Consider the following 20531-nt stretch of genomic DNA (forward strand, 5'->3'; position numbering starts at 1 on the left):
AAAAAAAAAAAAAAAAAAAAAGACCAGACTTACTGGCCTGACAGAGACTGGAGAAACCCTGAGAGTATGGCCCCTGGACACCCTTTTACCTCCGTAATGAAGTCACTCCTGAGGTTCACCCTTCAGTCAAAGATTAGACAGGCCCATGAAACAAAATGAGACTAAAGTGGCCACGACAGCCCAGGGGAAAGGAGTAGAAGGCAGGAGGGGACAGGAAAGCTGGTAATGGGCAACCCAAGGTCAAGAAGGGAGAGTGTCGACATGTCATGCTGTTGTTAACCAATGTCATAAAACAATATGTGTACTGTTTAACGAGAAACTACTTTGTTCTGTAAACCTTCATCGGAAGTACAATTTAAAAAAAAAGAAAAGAATTCGGCAGTTCAGATCCACCAGCTGCTCCTGGGAAACCCTATGGGGCAGTTCTACTCTGTTCTATAGGGTTGCTATGAATCGGAATCGACTTGGCAGCAACGAGTTTGGTTTCTGAGTTTATACTTTGAGGTGGTTAATTTTTAATATTTGGTGACATTTAAAAAAATCAATGTTTCGGTTTTATTAAATAAAAACTCTTTGTATTTTAGATTTACTATTTCAAAGAAGAATCTATTTAGGTAATTTTAATATTCATTCCAATCTGATGTTTGTGTGCATTTACATGCATGAAATAAGCATAAGGTTTACTTGAGTTCAGTTCAGGAGAAAAATAGAACATCTGGGATCAGGTGAAGAAGATCCATCTAGTTGAGAACAACCATAGTATAAGATGGTGACTTCAATTCACTTGCTTTGGACATGTCATCAGGAAAGACCAATCTCTAGAAAAGGACATCATGGTTAGTAAAGTGGAGGACCAATGAAAATGAAGGAAACCCTCATGAGATGGATTGACACCATAAGTGCACAAAGATGACAAAGTACCAGGAAACCTTTTCTGTCATATGTAAGGTCTGTATGAGTTGAAGCCAACTCAAGGGCAGCTAACAACAACAACACAGATGTAAAGAGGGAAAAAGGAAACTTCTCTTTCTGAGTAGTTGTAAAAGACAGAGCAGTTCACGGGACTCTGACAGTAACTGCTACTGGTGCATTGTTGCAGTATGCAGTAAAATTTTATGATCCCTCTGCAGTAAAATATAAGAATTTGAAACAGTTCTTCAAAAAATTTTTATTCTTGACATAAAAACAGTTTTTGACTCTAAAAAAAAAAAAAAGAAATATTAACAGTGTAGGAAAATAAGAAAGAATATCATTACCGACCAGAAATTTAAGGAAGTTCTGTAAACTAAAAATCAGAAAAGATTTGATTAAAGGGGAAATCAAATCAGAGAAAATTGAAGCCTAAAACAAGCAGAGACTCAGAGAAACTCAATATTCATGGTCAATAAATACAAAGAGCAAAAGTACATTCTCTCAAATGTGGCTTCTGATTGTGGAAAGTTTCAGAATGGACAGTGGGATTAGATAAACAGAGCAAGGTGGCAATTAACATGGGAATGGAAGTTCCAAACCAGCTGACAAACTCAACAAGGAACACCTTGCCTAGGCATACCCATTGTTTTGGCTCTGCAATCGGAGGAAGGTGTCTGTAATGAGAAGCTACATATACCGAGAAGTAAAAAGGGATTCTCATTTGGGCTGAGGAGTAAATATTGAGTCACGAAGACTGTTCAATCTAGACTCACAACAAGAAATATTAACAAACAACCAAGAATCACCAATCATTTGAGGAAAAGCTAGCAAGAAAGTGAGCAAACTTAACAAATAGAAAAACTAACATTCAGGCAGAATAAAAGAAACAGAAGAAAACTTTAAAATAAATATAATTGACATTCTTAGTCAGAACTGAAGATAACACGTCACATACACACACACACACACACACACACAAAACAGGCTATTATGAAAAGGAAAAACCAAAACAAAACGTCACTGAGTCGATTCCTACTCATAGCAACACCATTTGTGTCAGAGTAGAACTGTGCTCTGTAAGGTTTTCAGTGGCTGCTATTTCAGAAGTAGGTTGCCAGGTCTTTCTTCTTAGGAGCATTTGGGTGGACTTGAACCACCAACCTTTTGGTTAAAAGCCAAGTGTGTTAACCACTTGCACCACCCAGGGACTTCTACGAAAAGCAAAGAGTGGTATTTTATCAGGCTTTTTTTTTTTTAATTTTATAACATCAAAACAAAGCCTAAAAAAAATACTGAAAATTTAAAGGATCTAGTGATCAAATTATTGAGCTAGAAATAAAGTAAAAAAATTCTTCAGAGTTCATTGCAAAATGAAAAACAGATAAAAAGTAAGAGAAATGGAGGGTCGATTTAGATGTTCCAGCAGCTACCTAATAGAAGGATAAAACAGGAGAGAACTGAATGGAAAAAGTAATCATAGAAATACGAGAAGAAAATTTCTCTTATCTAAAGATAGATCGAGACTTTCAGATAAAAAGGGGACCACCTAAAGCAGAGCCCTAATAATAACAACTGACACTTAATTACATCCTAGAGTAATATCAGAACTCCAATGATAAAATCTTGAAATCTTCCACACACGAAAGTATAAGTGAGTGAGTGACAGAGACATAGAGGAAGAAAGGGAGACAGAGAAGATAGAAAAATTATAACGACATCACAGTTTTTTTTAAGCAACATCAGGTAATAAAAGTCAATAATGTTTTCAAACTTCTGAAGTAAAATTATTTAAACGTAGAATTCTATGTCAAGCCTAACTCGCATTCAAGTGCAAGTGCAAGATTAAAATACATATTTTCAGCCATGCAAAGACTCAGATTAGTTTAACACCTTCAGGTACAATTTAAAACAATCAATAAATTATCTAGTCTAATAAAACAAAAATCCAGACATTTGGAAAATATTAAAAAAGCAGTAAAACTTAAATTTAAATAATTATTGATACATGATGCAAAAAAGAAAAAACAATCTAAAATTAAAATACAATGGTATTTTAGAATGAGTGTCAAGCAAATGGAAAGTAAATGTGCAAGAGATCTTGTTTAGGGGAGGATACAGATATTAATACTAAAAAACTCTAGACATTGTTAAAAAAAAGAGTACTAACGCTCAGTAAGAGAAAAGCTTTTGGGTATCCTTAAAATATTCCTCCTTTTCAGTTACACAGAGAAATACCTGTTAGTGGAAAGGAGATAGAATTTCTGTGCCTTTGGAGTTAATATGAGTTTGCTTTTCTCCAAATATACCCATAACTGTAGATCAATAAATTCTTACTGGTGTGTAAACATAGTTGGACATTATATTGTTCCTTGAGCTGCTGAACCCTACTTAAAGCTAATTAGACAAAAATTATTATATACGGTCTTGACCATCCTAAACAGAATAAAACCAACTATTAAAATCATGTATATGGAACTGTGATTCAGTAAGCTTCAACATTAGTTCTTGGGAAACTGATTTCCAAAAAATTCAGATGACCACAGCATCTTTATCTTGGAGCCACATTACATAAAACGAGTTCGTACATAAATATCCTCAAATTATCTATTGCTTATGTTTCAATTCTTCATTCTGTTTCAGTAAATAAATTTGAAGTCTTATTTGTCTTTCTGAGAAATTTACGTTATTCTGAAAAGAACTGGTATTTTAAAAAATGAACAAGAAGTCCCTACCTCATATTATAACTTCAGGCAAATGGCATGCTGCTAAGAAAGCTCACGGAAACTAATAATTTTGAGGGTCTAAGTAAGCCTTCAATTTCGTACATACTCATTAAGAGGAAACCAACTGTCAGAAGCTCTTTTGTCCTGATTGTCTTGCTAAAATGCCCTCCCATGCTTTTTTCTTTCATAAATTTCATATGAAAAAAAAAATTTTTACAACAGAACATCTGGAATTGGGTAATACAGAATTTCAAAATATTAAATGGGAAAAAGCAAAACAACTATCTACTCAGTAGACAACAACAAGGTATATAGTAAAAATATTTATGTTGTTGCTTGTAGGTGTTGTTGAGTCGGTTCCGCCTCATAGCGACCCTATGTACGACAGAATGAAACACTGCCTGGTCCTGTGCCATCCTTACAATTGTTGCTATGTTTCAGCCCACTGTTGCAACCACTGTGTCAATCCACCTGGTTGAGGCTCTTCGTCTTTTTTGCTGATCCTCTACTTTACCAAGCATGATGTCCTTCTCCTGGGACTGGTCCCTCCTGATAACATGTCCAAAGTATGTCAGACAAAGTCGTGCCATCCTTGCTTCTAAGAAGCATTCTGGCTGTACTTCTTCCAAGACAGAGTTGTTCGTTCTTTTGGCAGTCCATGGTATATTCAACATTCTTCGCCAACACCAATTCAAAAGCATCAATTCTTCAGTCCTCCTTATTCACTGCCTAGCTTTCACATGCATATGAGACAACTGAAAATACTATGGCTTGGCGCACCTTAGTCCTCAAAGTGACATCTTTGCTTTTGAACACTTCAAAAAGGTCTTCTGCAGCAGATTTGCCCAATGTAATATGGTGTTTCATGTCTTGACTGCTGCTTCTATGGGTGTTGATCATGGATCCAAGTAAAATGAAATCCTTGACAACTTTAATCTTTTCTCCGTTCATCATGATGTTGCTTACTAGTCCAGTTGTGAGGATTTTTGTCTTCCTTATGTTGAGGTGTAATCCATACTGAAGCTGCAGCCTTTGATCTTCAGCAGTAAGTGCTCCAAGTCCTAAAGAACTATTAGTCAAAACTCTTTAGTTGATCTCAACTGTCATATGGGTGATGTTGTTGTGTGCCATTGAGTCGATCCAACTCATAGCAACCTTATATGACAGAGTAGAACCGTCCCGTAGGGTTTCCAAGGCTGTACTCTTTATGCGAGCAGATCACCAGGTCTTTTCTCCTCTGGAATGGCTGGTGGGTTTGAACCTCTGACTTTCTGGTTAGCAGGCGAGTGCTTAACCATTGTGCCACTAGGGCTCCTTATATGGGTGATATGGAAAGATAATTTCTAAGTTACCCAAAGTACAAAACATAAAAAAGTCTATTACAGATTAAAACCAACATCCAAATTATATTTATGCATAATTATGTTGATGTTACTGACCTTCGAGAATAGGTATAATATTCTTCCTATACTCAATAACCCAAAAATGAATAAGTAATCAGAAGCTTTACCAATGGAAGTTTCCACTGGTCTTCAAGGTCAGTCCAAATTCCATAATACAAGATCATTTTGGATTTTACAACAGCACAGTTAACTTTCATTACATTTTAGAGCCTTTTCTTCTGATCATATATCCATCCAGAAGTCAGGCACAGCATTTTAATAAAGTATTATGGACTTGCCACCCTTGGGATATTTTTCAAATGCATTTGGAAATTTTTATAGAAGATAATTTCAGTCATGCATATTTGGGTTAATTTATTTAGCTATGATTGAATACAAAAATAGCTCAATATTCATATTGATGAAAATTTAAGGAAATGAGAAAAATTAAGATTGAGTCTGACTGCAATGTTTCTGAACACTACATGCAATTCACATTACTAAATGTTTTAAAGACAAGAAATATGATCTTCTCTTCTACTTAATGAGATCAACATTTCTCATTGGTTTTAATAATGCATTCTATATCTCTGATAGACAAAAAAGATACAACCCAACAGAGTAAATAAATCTGAATTTTCACAGTTAGCATACATGTACATTATTATGTTAGTGTTAGCTTATGCTATCATTAAATTCAAACTAAGATTATGAAATCTAAAGACTATCTAATTGTTTCTAAATCATATCCCACTGATATCAAATAAAACTGCCTTCAGGTAAAAAAAAAAAGTAGTTTCTGGTAGATTTCTGAGATTGGGTGACCAAAAATGAACAACTCTCGAAAACGGACTCAGCTTCAATTTGTGAAAAATCAGCACAGTGCAGAATACTTAATGAACACTAAATCTGAAAATAATAATATAACAGACAAGTAAGCATTTAGAATAATAGGAAGGTTTCACATAACAGACAAACATACTACTAAAAGTAGGTTTCCTCTGTCATCTTGCCTGCTTGGTAGCATTAACCAGATATCCAGTGCTGCTATAACAGAAATATCACAAGTGGACGGCTTTAAGAAACAGAAATTTATTCTCTCACAGTCTAGGAGGCTAGAAGTTTGAATTCAGGGTGCCAGCTCCAGAGGAAGGCTTTCTCTCTCTGTCAGTTCTGGGGGAAGGTCTTTGTCATCAATCTAGGAGCTGGGCCTAGGAGCTTCTCAGCGCAGAGACCTTGAGTCCAAAGGATGCGCTCCGCTCCTGTTTCTTCTTGCTTGGTGGTAATGAAGTCCCTCTTCTCTCTGCTTGCTTCTCTCTTTTATATCTCAAAAGATATTGACTCAAGATACAACCTAATCCTATAGACTGCGTCCTGCCTCATAACATCACAGAAGTTAGGATTTGCAACACAGGAATATAAGATCACAAAATGGAGGGCAATTATCATGGCTTAGCCAAGTTGACACACATTTTTGGGGGATGCAATTCAATCTATAACACTCAGCAATTCAATAATGTTCAAATTAGCTGCAAGATAATAAAAATTAGATATCTGAAAGTGAAAATTCAGATTTTTTTTCATACCAGGTAATGACTAAATAGGATTAACTATAATAGAATGTGAAAGTTTGAGGAACTATAAATTATCATTATTCAAAATATATTTGAAAAAAAAACAGCAACAATATAATCCTTAAAAATTCTGGAAACAGATATTAACTTCATGACAAACATACCACTGATTGATGACTGTTAACTAATTTATGTGAACCACAGCTAACTGAACCATTATGCTGAGTTATTACTTTACTGCCATTGTCTCATTGTTGGATACATTTCATAAAATCAGGTACAGAACTGCTCTCTGGCCAAGTATAGTTAAGTCCCCAGGTTATGAATGTCCGACTTACAGACAACTTGTACTTGCCCTTAAATGTTATATAAATTTGCCCTCACTCTGAGATGAATGAACCAACATCTACTCAAAACAAATTCTTCATCACAATCATCTTTACTTGCTGCGTGCGCAGCTTTTAAATCATTGAAAAGGCTCTGTGATTGTTAAGGTTGTGTGTCAACTTGGCTGGGCCATGATTCTCAGTGGTTTGGCAGTTATGATACAGTTTGGCAGTCGTATAATGATGTGATCACCTCCATGATGAGATATGATATAATGTGATCACCTCCATGATGGGATCTGTTGTGAGCAGCCAAGCAGTTGAAAGGGCATTCCTTTGGGGGTGTGACCTGCATCCACTATAAGTGGACTTTCTCGCAAGGCCGGTGGGCTTTTACTTGCTCTGGATCCTGCAGCCGGCTTCTTCTGACCTCCAGTTATCGGGACTTGAGCTAGCAGCTTACCTACCATCTTGCCTGTCGATCTTGGGATTCATCAGTCTTCACAGCCTGTGAGCCAGAGCTCTGCTGTCTGACTTGCTGATCTTGGGTTCACCAGCTCCTGTGGTACATGAATCAGGAGAAGCCTCCAGCCTGACCCATGGACTTGGGACGGTCCAGTCTCTACAACCATGTGCACTATTTCCTTAAAATAAATCTCTCTCTATATATATTTATATGCTTTACTGGTTTTGCTTCTCTAGAAAACCCAGCCTAAGACAGGTTCAAGCCTCTTCTTGCACTAAAGTAAGGCTAAATAAGAATCATATGCATCTGTTCCAACTTACCTTCAAATCTGATTTAAAGACGCACTTAGGAACGGATCTTGCATGTAACCCAGGGACTGCCTGTTTCCCAGAAAACTCAGAAATATAACAAGATACACAAGTTATATAAAGGTAGCTTAAAATCTGCACTGTGTAACACACTCTACTTTTAAGATTTTAATTGACTACGGAAAGAGAAAAACATTTTTAAAAATTACAAAATAGTATAGTTTTATTTGATATAAATCCATTGAACATCTCAGCCAAGAGGGGAATATATATTGACCTTGACTATCTCTTCTCATTTCTAAATTCTCTAATCAATTTCACATTCTAAATACTTTAATAACATTATGAATAAATGACTTTTTATTTAATATCATAGTAACTTCAAAACCACTGCGATGCAACAAATGTTTTCAGAATTAAAAATTGTACAGAAAGGCAATAAGCACTACAAAACAGACTTTGTGGTTTGCCATGGCCAGGACATTTGATTTATCCTGACGTCTGACAGATATAAATGCTAATCCACAATAATCACTGGAATAGTGTTTGGGAACCTACCTAACTGCCGTCATTAAACAAAAAATAAAGTATATTTCAATAAAAGGTAAACACTTATTTTCAATCATTTACTTATTTGAAATAGCCCCAACCACAGGGGTCCTGAATATACCAAAGTAAAGTAAATAGGTGATGAAAATTTTGACTTTAAGAGAAGAATACGGTTGATAACCATGCTTTGAAGTGAGCGAATTACATATCCTAATAAACATTTTTATCTTTCACTAAAAACAATAAAATTTGCATACCAAATAAAGACAATACCACTGATATTTAACATAGCTTAAAACTGTAATAATTTGTAGTGTATTACTTATTGCCATTTATTATTCCTTGATTTTCAAAACCTCTAGGATGATTAAACAAGATGTCAGTAAATTGTCTTGTTTCAAATAACATGTGTGTTGAGAAACTGACCCCACCCTCCAGCCCTCCGCTGCCATGTCTGGTCTTCCATTTCAATTTTGTTGGTACATTTCTGGATCAAAGGGACAGAGCCATATACAGCTTGCTTCAAATGACAGATTCTTGGTTATCTGGTTTTAAAAACAAGGGGAAAAGGAAGGAAACACAAGATTATCGATATAGCTGGGCCACAGGAGTTCCCATCTTTGGTTCTAACAGAACCAACAGAGACTTCTATTTAAAAATTACTATGTTCAGGCTACTCCCAGCAAATCTGTAAGGCTTTAGCTATATTAAAACAACAAAACAAAACTTCAGAGGTTATTCTGATGACTAACTAGGGTCTGGCACAGCTGGCACAGACCAGCTCTAAGGGCTTTACCTTCTCATGTCTTCCTTTATCTTTTCCAGGTTGTAAAAACCTTAATTCTCTCTCTTTCATCCAGGTTCTTGCTTTACATATGCCTAACTCTCATGTTACACATTTTCTAATTATCTCTCACAGGGCTGCCTTGCAATTCATCTGTGCTAGAACTGAAACTTTCTATGCTGCCCAAAAGCTGCACTGAGGTCAATTTATGTACTCTAAAAGGTTATTTAAGGGAAATTCAAGGTCAGGGAAGGGTGGCTGTTTAATGAATATTCTAATGCAAGTACACGGCTGTATGGAGTTTAATGAAAAATGCTCAGGTTTTGAGTCTTTCTGCATTTAAGAAAAGCATATGACAAAAAGCATAGGTTTCTGTGAAAAGCAGAACAGGTAAATTTAATGATACATCATTTTCTACCTGGAAGGTTTCAGTATCCCAAGATATATTGGTTTGGAACTCAGCAATCTTGAGGAAAAAAAGCTACGATAATCTTTCGGTCAAAAGCAATTTCTCAGTGATAAGAAGTCTTCATCAGGTATTATAGGAAATCTATCATAGCAGTCTGTGCATGGTACCCTCTTTTGGAGGAAGAAAGCCCTGGTGATTATTTCCAAAAAATCAGCCCCTGAAAACCCTATGGAGCATACTTTTACTCTGACACTTATGGGGGTGGACATGAGTCAGAGTCAATTCAGTGACAGTTGGTTTTTATGTGGCCTAAAAATGGTTGCATGTATTGTGGTTTGGTTTCAGATTCATGTCTCAAATCTCCTTGGCTTTTACATTTTTGAAAATGCTTAAAATGCTTTTCTAACAGACTTTATTTTGCTTTAAGAATTTCTAATTTCTTATTTTGCAATTAGTAAACTCATATGAGTATCATAATAACAATTACTGGTCTTTTGGCACATAGCTACAATATAGAATTTATCAACCTTCGAACTATGTATGCATGTTAATGAAATGCTTCATACTTCAGAAGTTGGCCTGAGTACAATAAATTTCAACTACATCAGACTTTTGCTTTTGTTTTTCACTCTTTATGTTCAAACTTAAAACATTTTACCGCGCTCAAATGCATTAAAATTACATCTCACTGGAATTTGATTTTTCTGATAACTATGTAATCACCTTTAAAAACTGACATCTACATTGTGGAGGTTAGGGGGAAACCAGATGCTTAAATAATTCCAGGAAACCTACTTCCTTCTTTATTGATATGAAACTTAATTAGTGCTAATATATTCTTTAAACTGTTTTTCTTTTGACCTTACCCTCACATACAGATTAAAGAAAAAGTTAAGATTTTATTTCTGAGGCGGCAGAAGACTCTAGACATTAAAAGGTTATTACTTAAGAGACAGAAATAACCCACATTTTCTATTTTTAAAAAAGACCCCAAATTTAGCTGTCCATGATATGAATAGATTAGAAGGTCAAATGATCAGACAAACTTGGGTTTGTTTTGAGCTGAGAAAAAATCTCTTTTACAATATGTTGATTGCTGTAGAAAACAGATAATATAAATGTAGCTTTTATTCTAAAACACCATTGGTAAATAGTCTAACTTGGGGACTGATGAGCCCACATACAAGAAGTTTTCTGAAAAGAGAGAAAAAGATTTGGAGGAAATTAATTGTACTTAGTGACTAAAGTAACCACAAACTTATGTGTTGGAAAATAAGATAATTCTTTAAAAAAAGTCTCTGCTAAGCTGTTTTTAAAAAAGAAAGGAAAAAAGAAACAAACAAAAAAAAAGTGGGCAACTTTTTTTTCTTAATTTTTCATGGTTATTAGCTCAAGCCTATTGACTTTTGAGCAAATTTTATAAAAATAAGAAAATCCTCAAATATATATATGTATACACACATGTAAGGAGCTACTTGGTGAACCACTTGAGGATTTAAAGAAGAGAAATTAAATAATTAGATCTGTATTTTAGAAAAACCAAATATTTGCTGAGTGGCTGCGATATGCCCAATAATTAGACACTGGTAATTCTGGAAACCCTGGTGGCATAGTCGGTGAGCGCTATGGCTGCTAATCAAAACGTCGGCAGTTCGAATCCACCAGGTGCCCCTTGGAAACTCTATGGGGCAGTTCTACTCTGTCCTATAGGGTCTCTATGAGTTGGAATTGACTTGACAGCAATGGGTTTTTTATGGTACTTCCTTGCCTAAGTACTCAGCTGCTAACCAAAAGGTCAGTGGTTTGAACCTACCAGTCACTCTGTAGGAGAAAAGATGTGGAGTCTGATCCCGTAAAGATTACAGAGTGGGAAAAGATAATTGCAAAACATATAATCAACAATGGGCTTGTATCTAGAATTTCTACAAATCAGTATAAAAAAAGAGACAGCTTGATGGATAAACAGGCAAGAGACCTGAAAAGGCACTTTACATAAATGGATATCTAAATAGCCAATAAACATGTGAAAAGGTGCTCATACACTACTGTGGTTGCTCCGTATCTTCTCCAACACTTGGTATTGTCACAGTTTTTAATTTCAGCCATTCTGGTGAGTTTGTAGAGAGCTATCATATTGAGCATTTATTTTGCATTTCTCTGTTTAAAATATGTATGAAAACAACTAGTTCTGAACTGAATGATGCTACTTTACACTCCCAACACAGCAGAGAAGTCATTCAAATCAGTTTCACTCAACCATGTCAAGTAAAAGAGTCACTTCAACTGAGCTGAATTTTATACAGGAGCTAGAGAGAGCCACAAAACCTCACAGCCACATTGTGAAGGGAAGAAACCCTGCTCCTGACACGAATAGGAGTTCTCAGTATTTTAGAAGTCCAGGTTATATCTGCACATTTTCTGTCACCAGCAGCAAGTAAGCTTCCTTTTGCTGCTTACCCATTGGCATAATGAGCATTAAAATGGGTGGAATCAAGCAGCTCCTATTAGAGATGGAGGGCTTCAAGATGTTATAAGTGAGAGCCCAGAAGTGGGTATAACATTCTAGACACACAGGCTCAATAATCACTGCCCTAAAGAGGTTTTTTTTTTTTAAAGTATCAAAATTATGATTAAAAAAAAAAAAAAAGTGAGTTACAACAAATTCAGCCTATGGTGTTCAGACCAGTACTCTCCACCTCAAAAGCATTTTGACATTATATGCTCAGAAATATCACTGCTTGATAAGCTGAAAAAATAATTGCAAAAGTAAATTGGATAACATTGACTATTTCCTTAAACATAGAAACTATAGAGTATTTATGTGTGCCAGATACTGTTCTAGTTGCTTTACATATATTAACTCATTTAATCTCCAAGCAACCTAGGAGATACAGGATGAGACACACATAGAGAAGTGAAGTAACTTGTGCAAGGTCACATGGATGGCATCTGAACCCAGGCAATCTATTATTCCATGCTCTTACCTGAAGGGATTGGTCAATTCTAGCTAAACAGTATACCTGTATAAAACATGGAGTATAGTAACATTTATAATATTCATTCATTCAACAAATATTTTTTTGAGTGCTCAGAATATAATAGTTTATAAAACTAAAGCTCCCTGACCTTATGGAGTTTGCTGTCAAGTGGAAGCTGACAGGCAATAAACCATATGTGAAATACATAGCTTGTCTAATAGTGATAAATGTTATAGGGCATGGAGTATGCTGCAAGTGGGGATTACTATTTTACATAAGGTGGTCGGTTCAGAAGGCCTCACTGACAAGGTAACATTGGAGTGAAGATATGAAAGAAGTGAGAGAATAAACCATGAGGACATCTGCAGGTAGAACATTCCAGACGGAGGAATTAGCAAGTGCAAACTCCCTGAAAATGAACAAGGAGGCATTATGACTGGAGCACAGTAAGCAAGAGGGAGATTAGTAGATGCTGAGGTAAGAGAGACAGCAGTGGGACAGATTACATAAGGTCATTGTTAGGACTTTGACTACTGTTTTGAAATGAAAAACCATTTGAGAAATGTGTACAAAAAAAATCAAAACTAAAATACTTAGGGCTTTACAGATTCTAGAAGAATCTCTGGTAACTAGAAAAGTAATATTTTGCATTTACAGGAGAGGCGAAGAGTAATATACAAAAATAAGAGGATTGTAATCAGTGATGCTAACATGTCTGTAGGGTCAGTGTCTCTATTGGCAGTGAGAAAAGAAGTGAGAAGAGGTTAAAATTTACACTGGCATTGTGGTTGGGGAGACAGGGGTCTGAACTGACACCTGCTATGGAAGCCAGGTAACAATGGAGGCAGGAAGTATCAGGGAAGGTAAGGACACTCTCGGCAGCATCAGAGTAAATATAATGAGATTCCTCATGGCAATACTGGCAGGGAAGGGCAGAGGATACCATGGGACAGCCAAGCCAATCACCTAGGGCAGCTCTGCTAACAGACACTCATAAGTGAGGGATTTAAAAGACTAACAAAATACTAGACAGCACTGGAAGGGAAACAATTTCAATTTCATAATAGTTATTAAAACAAGGTCACAAAAACAGAAAAATGTCCATAGTTCACATATAAAATCCCATGGTAACAATAATCTAATGCATATGGCTTTGAAGATGGGTAAAATTATTGCTTTAATACAGTAAAACTGATGAATCAGGAATGATATAGACAGCTTATGCAAACATGTTTGAAATAAAGTAAAATGCAGTGTTCAAATGGAGAAACTACTGAAGTGTCCAGTAATGATGCATTTAAATAAGGCAATTTGGCTGGAACTCCATTTGTCTGTAAGTAATTTACGCACAGATTAAGTTACAACCTAGCTAAAAAACAATGAGTTCTAAAAACACACCCAGTAGGGTAATTTTGTCTCTAAGGTTAAAAAGTGCTGATTTAAAAAGGGTTTTAGTGTCTCTTTCGTGAAGAGATCTTTAAAGTATAAATGCCTGGCTGACTGAGCCTCAGGAGAGCTAGGGAAAAAGGCTAACAGCTCTACTAACCAGTTACTCAGGGAAGTCCTGGTCAGAACAGTCTCTGTGGGCTCTGAGACTCTTCATTTTGCTGGACAGTCTATCTGCATCCTACCAATGAACTCATTCACCCCTGAAGGGAGTATTTGTAAGAGGACATACAAACCAATGATTTGTATCATATTTTCAGGTCTGTGTCTTTTGTATATGTTTTTCCCATTTATTTTTTTCCATTTGTGAGATGCTCCAGCATGTACTAACTTTAAAAAAACAAACAAACAAAAACAAGGAACCCTGATACAATCGTAAGAGAGCATGCAGGCTAGTAAGTTTCAGCTTCAGTCAAAAACGGATGAAATGGAGAACAGGTTGATAATGAGTGCTTTTCAGTTCCTTTGAGGAATGTTTGTAATCCTTCAGGATTCAGAATTATCAAAGCTGCAAACTCCCTTTGGCTACTACTTGTAGGAATGCTGCTTGCTTGTTAGACTTTTAGTTCCAAGTTGGATCAGTTGCTTTCTTGGAGGGCTGCAAAAACTGCTACCTGGGCATTTCAGGCGTTTCACTCTCCTATTACACTCGACAGCAGCTAACAACAACAACAGTGGACATACAGTATTTGTCCCTGCCCATTATCTTTGACCACACTTTTATATATATTATTCCCCACATTATATTCTTAAAAGATAAGAACATTATACAGTTTGTTATAAAATGATACACTTTTTCTTTGACTGACAGGATTATTAAAAGATTGAAGTTTTAGTTTTAAAAATCACAGGATTTATTTTCAATGTAGTTGTGTACTAAATTCAGAAATTATGAAAAATCAATACTACACCATGCTTTTATTCTAAAATGTAGATAAGTGTTAAAGAAAAATTATTTATGTAAGATTTGTAAGCTGAAGTACTTTTAGAAAATATTTTACTCACAGAAATAGTTAAATCGTTCATCTTTTTTATTATATGGTCAAATTATTACTTAGTAGAGTTCATCTGGAGCCCTGGTGGTACAGTGATTAAGAGCTATGGCAAGCTACAGCTGCTAACCAAAAGATGGGCAGTTCGAATCCACCAGGCACTCCCTGGAAACTCTATCGGGCAGTTCTACTCTGTCCTATAGGGTTGCTATGAGTCAGAATCGACTCGACAGCAACAGGTTTGGTAGAGTTCATTTGATTTATATTTATTAAAGAAAAAAATGCAGTAAATACATTGCACATTTCTTACAAGTTAACAGTGTCCTTAAATGTTACATTGCTTGATTTGTACTATCAACTCCTAAAGAGAAGAGCTAGCATAAACAGTAGAAACCTTGAGAAAGAAAGGAAATGATAGCAAAGCTAAGGGGTCAGAATATAATGTCATTATTATTTCAAAGCAATTTTCTTAGCTGTAATCAAGGTAAATTTAATAAAACTAAAAACAATCTGCTCCTAGAATGTTACAATCTCCTGTTTTGAGTAAATTCATATTATCTGGAAATCAATATGGTTCATGTTGCACACAAACAAGGTCTAAAAATAGTAATGCCCCAGAGCTCCAACAGGATGCCAGATCCTTGAACTTTTTAGACCAATATGAAAGGCTGTTTCCTAGAAGAAATGATGCTTCTGAGCAAGGCATCTCTTAAGATACTATTTCCAGAATTACTTGCAACCGCTATAATAAAACATAATCAGGAAATGGTCAGGCTGATTGTTCACAGCATTAGTGACAGACAAACTGCTCATGTTTACTGGACCACGTGACAATTAAGAGTAGAACAATTTCATGATTAACAGGTTAAAAGACAGGAGTCTTCAAGGGACTTAGATTGGGCAACTTTCATATCTCTAATGATTTTATTTTATATCATCCTGACCACTTTTAACTGGTTTAATATAATTTTAAAATGTTTCCCTAAATGTTACATCTGTTAATAATTAGAAACCAGACTAAATTCCCATTAAGTTTTATTCAACAAACCTCAAGCTTCTGCTCTGAGAACCTCATAAACAAGTACCCTCTACACTACAGCAGGATTAACAGTGTATTTTAACACGCATTTTACAGTTTGTTTTGAAAATAAAGAAATGTGTAGGCTCCCCAGGAGTTCACATTCAAGTCAACAATATCAATTCCACTTAAGCCATAAAAATCCATTTCTACTGGCAGCAATATGAAAAATCCAAGACCATACTCCTTATGGGGGGCAAACTCCCATGGAATGAGTCCAGCAAAGCATAGAACCAGGCCTGTGAGGGAGACTTGGCTTTAACACAGTACCACTAGATAGTACTTAAACTAGTAATCACTTCTGTCATTTACAAATATGGATCTGTTTAGTGTCTTCAATTGTTTAAATTAACCATTTGGATGATTCTAAACTGCTCTGAAGCCTTTGCACTTAGCCTTCCAAACTTTTTGTTTATTGCTTCAAGCTTAAAGTAATTCTAGTAGCAACATATTGCATCAACAAGTTGATTTTTTAAAAAGTATATATCTGTTTTCTCTACTGAAAAGATCAATGTTACTCTCAACTGTTGTCTGTTTAATTAAAGAGACTAGGGAACAGTAAAGTTTGTTTCTTTAATGTCAATCACAAGTTAATACTTAATTTAAATCATGGTTTTCAACCATCACTGCTATACTAAAATAACCCTTTTCATACAAGATTCATAGCGGACTATCATAATCAATGGATACTGAGAAAAAAGATTAAAGGTATAGAAAAAAGAAGATTAAAGGTTTTTTTTTTTTTTGAAGTCATATTATGATTCTGGAGCTAAAACCAGCTCACATAGGTAGAGGAGCACTGTAATTTTTCAGCTTTGCCTCTCTTTGAGCAGTACATTTTAAAAGTCAGAAAGACAGTAAAAGCTAGCTAGTGTGGCACTTAGCTTTATGCTCGAGTGGCCTTTGCTGGTACTGCCCCTACTTCCACTGTACTTAGAAGACTCATAAAGGGCTGATAAGAACAATGCATACAACAGCCACCGTCATTTGATCAGAACTCACGTGCAAACCAGTTAAAGAGCCTTGTCATAATCACTGTTTAAACATATAAAATGATGGGTCTCTATGATGACCTTTCATTAATTAATTAATTCTATCAATATGGGCAGGCTGCTGCATTAGGTGCTCCTGAGTTTACAGCCAGTGAGGGAACCAGACAAGCAAACAACGATAGTCCAACATGACAAGTGATGTAGTCATATACTGTACACGACACTAGGACTGCTCCAGTTTTGCTGTGTTTAATTGGTTCAGAAATTTTGTCATTTTCTGTAAACAACAATGGATCTAGTACTAAAACTTGTTGCCGTCAAGTCGATTCCGACTCATAGCGACCCTACAGGACAGAGTAGAACTGCACCATAGTGTTTCCAAGAAGCGCCTGGTGGATTCGAACTGCCAACCTTTTGGTTAGCAGCTGTAGCTCTTAACCGCTAAGGGTTTCCGGATCTAGTACTATCTATCGTTAACTGTTCTGCTTCCTTTTTACTTGCGCAGAAGCAGAGTAGAGTCTAGGATAGCCAGTGGTGTTATCACAGTAGAAGAGCTGAGGTGTCATAGGTTGTAGCAGACCTGAATTTCTTTCTACTGTCTTACATAAAATGAGCACAAGGAAATACAGGAAGAAGACAGGAGGTCACTATATCAGGCCAGGGTGAGTCCTCATCTACAACAAAAGGAAGACAGAAGGGAAGAAGCAAGCGAATGAGGTACATAAAATGTGACAATATAAATGTATACGGGTGAATGCAGAAAAATAAGGGAGGAATGGTAGAAGTAACATGGGAAAAGGGAGAAAGATAAGTGGAGAAAGAAATATGGGAAGAGAAAGAAGAGGCTAGGAGGGGAAAAAAAAAAAACAGAATGAAGAACAGAACAAAGGATGGAGGCATAGAGAAGAGGGGAGAACAGAGTGTTCTCTCCCTCTGAAATCTTCCCATGCCAAGCATAAAGATGAACTGCAGTTCCTTAATTACATAATAGCTCTTCCTGAGAAAAGTATTCATAAATATAACTTTTACAAAGTTGTGATACCTGGAACATTTAAAACACATTCTGGTTTAACATTTAGGGGATAATCGTGACCCCTAAAATAGCCAGCCTAATACAGCAGTTAAGAATTCTTCGGCACAGATTTCAGCAAAGTCTCATGATACAAGATAAACATACAGAAATCAGTTGGATTCCTCTACACCAACAAAGAGAACCTCGAAGAGGAAATCACCAAATCAATACCATTTACCACAGCCCCCAAGAAGGTAAAATACTTAGGAATAAATCTAACCTGAGACATAAAAGACCTATACAGTGAAAACTACAAGACACTATTGCAAGAAACCAAGAGACCTGCATAAGGGGAAAAACATACCTTGTTCATGGATAAGAAGACTCAACATTGTGAAAATGTCTTTTCTTCACCAAAGCAATCTCCAGGTACAATGCAATCCCAATCCAAATTCCAATGGCATTTTTTAATGAGTTGGAGAAACAAATCACCAACTAGAGGCCCTGGATAAGTAAAGCATTACTCAAGAAGAACAAAGCAGGAGGCCTCACACTACCTGATTTTAGAACCTATTATATAACCACGGTAGTCAAAACAGCCTAGTACTGGTACAACAACAGATACCTAGATCAATGGAACAGAATTGAAAATCCAGACATAAATTCATCTACCTATGAGCAGCTGATATTTGACAAAGGCCCAAAGTCCATTAATTGGGGAAAAGACAGTCTCTTTAACAAATGGTGCTGGCAGAACTGAATATCCATCTGCAAAAAACTGAACAAGACTCATACCTTACACCATGCACAAAAACTAACTCAAAATGGATCAAAGATCTAAATATAAAATCAAAAACAATGAAGATCATGGAAGAAAAAATAGGGACAACACTAGGAGCCCTAATACATGGCATAAACAGAATATGAACCATAAGTAACAATGCACAAACACCAGAAGAGAAACTAGGTAACTGGGAGCTCCTAAAAATCAAACACTTATGCTCATCAAAAGACTTCATCAAAAGAGTAAAAAGACAACCTACAGACTGGGCAAAAATTTCTGGCTATGACAAATCCGATCAGCGTCTAATCTCTAAAATCTACAAGATACTGCAAAACCTCAACAACAAAAAAACAAACAACCCAATTAAAAAATGGGCAAAGGACGTGAACAGACACTTTGCCAAAAAAGACATTCAGGTGGCTAACAGACATGTGAAGAAATGCTCACAATCTTTAGCCATTAGAGAAATGCAAATCAAAACTACAATGACATACCATTTCACCCCAATAAGACTAGCATTAATCCAAACAACACAAAATAATAAATGTTGGAGAGGTTGTGGAAAGACTGGAATACTTATACACTGTTGGTGGGAATGTAAAATGGTACAACCACTTTGGAAATTGATTTGGCACTTCCTTAAAAAGCTAGAAATAGAAGTACCATACAATCCAGCTGTCCCGATCCTTGGAATATATCCTAGAAAAATAAGAGCCGTCACATGAATAGACATTTGCACATCCATGTTCACTGCAGCATTGTTTATGATAGCAAAAAGATGGAAACAAACTAGGTGCCCATCAACGGACGAATGGATAAAAAACAAATTATAGTATATTCGCACAGTGGAATACTACGCAATAAGGAACAACAATGAATCCGCGAAACATAACGTGGAGGAATCTGAATGCTGAGTGAACTTAGTAAGTTGCAAAAGGACAAATCTTGTATAAGACCACTATTATAAGAACCCAAGAAAAGGTTTAAACACAGAAAACAACATTCTTTGATGGTTATGAGGGTGGGGAGGGAGAGAGGGGGGTATTTACTAACTAGAAAGTAGAAAAGAATTATCTTAGGTGAAAGGAAGGACAGCACACAACTCAAGGGAAGTCAGCACAACTGCACTACACCAAAGCTAAGAAGTATCCTGAATACAACCAAACACTTTGAGGGACACAGTAGCAGGGGCGGGGGTCTGAGGACCATGCTTTCAGGGAACATCTAGGTCAGTTGGCATAACAAAGTTTTTTAAGAAAATGTTCCGCATCCTACTTTGGTAAGTGGCATCTGCGGTCTTAAAAGCTAGCGAGTGGCCATCTAAGATGCATCAATTGGTCCCAACCCACCTGGAGTAAACGAGAATGAAGAACACCATGGACACAAGGAAAGTATTAGCCTAAGAGACAGAAAGGGCCACATAAACCAGAGACTTCAACAGTCTGAGACCAGAAGAACTACATGGTGCCTGGCTACCACAATAACTACCCTGACAGGGAACACAACAGAGAGTCCCTGACGGAGTAGGAGAAAAGTGGGGTACAGAACTCAAATTCTAGTAAAAAGACCAGACTTAATGGTCTGACTGAGACTGGAGGGACTCTGGAAGATGTGCACCCCGGGCTCTCTGTTAGCCCAAAACTAAAACCATTCCCAAGGCCAACTCTTCAAAGATTAGACTGGATTACAGGACATAAAATGATACTCATGAAGAGTGTGCTTCTTAGCTCAAGTAGATACCTGAGACTAAATGGGCAGGTCCCATCCAGAGGCGAGATAAAAAGGCAGAGAGGGTCAGGAGCTGGTTGAATGGACA

The 20531-nt window shown here is 36.4% G+C and overlaps 1 protein-coding gene across 8 annotated transcripts in view; it reads right to left on the reverse strand.

The window, feature by feature from the left end:
- The window catches only part of COMMD10 (COMM domain containing 10), a 216060-nt gene that overhangs the window by 37245 nt on the left and 158284 nt on the right, over positions 1 to 20531 (reverse strand). The window contains exon 6 of one of the 8 annotated variants that reach the window (XM_023731946.1): positions 7582 to 8785. The exons of the other annotated variants lie outside the window; for them this stretch is intronic. Coding sequence (XP_023587714.1) covers positions 8708 to 8785 — 78 coding nt within the window. The 3' untranslated portion in view covers positions 7582 to 8707. Of the gene's footprint in view, positions 1 to 7581; positions 8786 to 20531 lie in introns of those variants that run through there. 8 annotated transcript variants of the gene reach the window in all.

The sequence above is a fragment of the Trichechus manatus genome, unplaced genomic scaffold (genome assembly GCF_000243295.1).
Source record: "Trichechus manatus latirostris isolate Lorelei unplaced genomic scaffold, TriManLat1.0 scaffold00047, whole genome shotgun sequence".
Taxonomy (NCBI): Eukaryota; Metazoa; Chordata; class Mammalia; order Sirenia; family Trichechidae; genus Trichechus; species Trichechus manatus.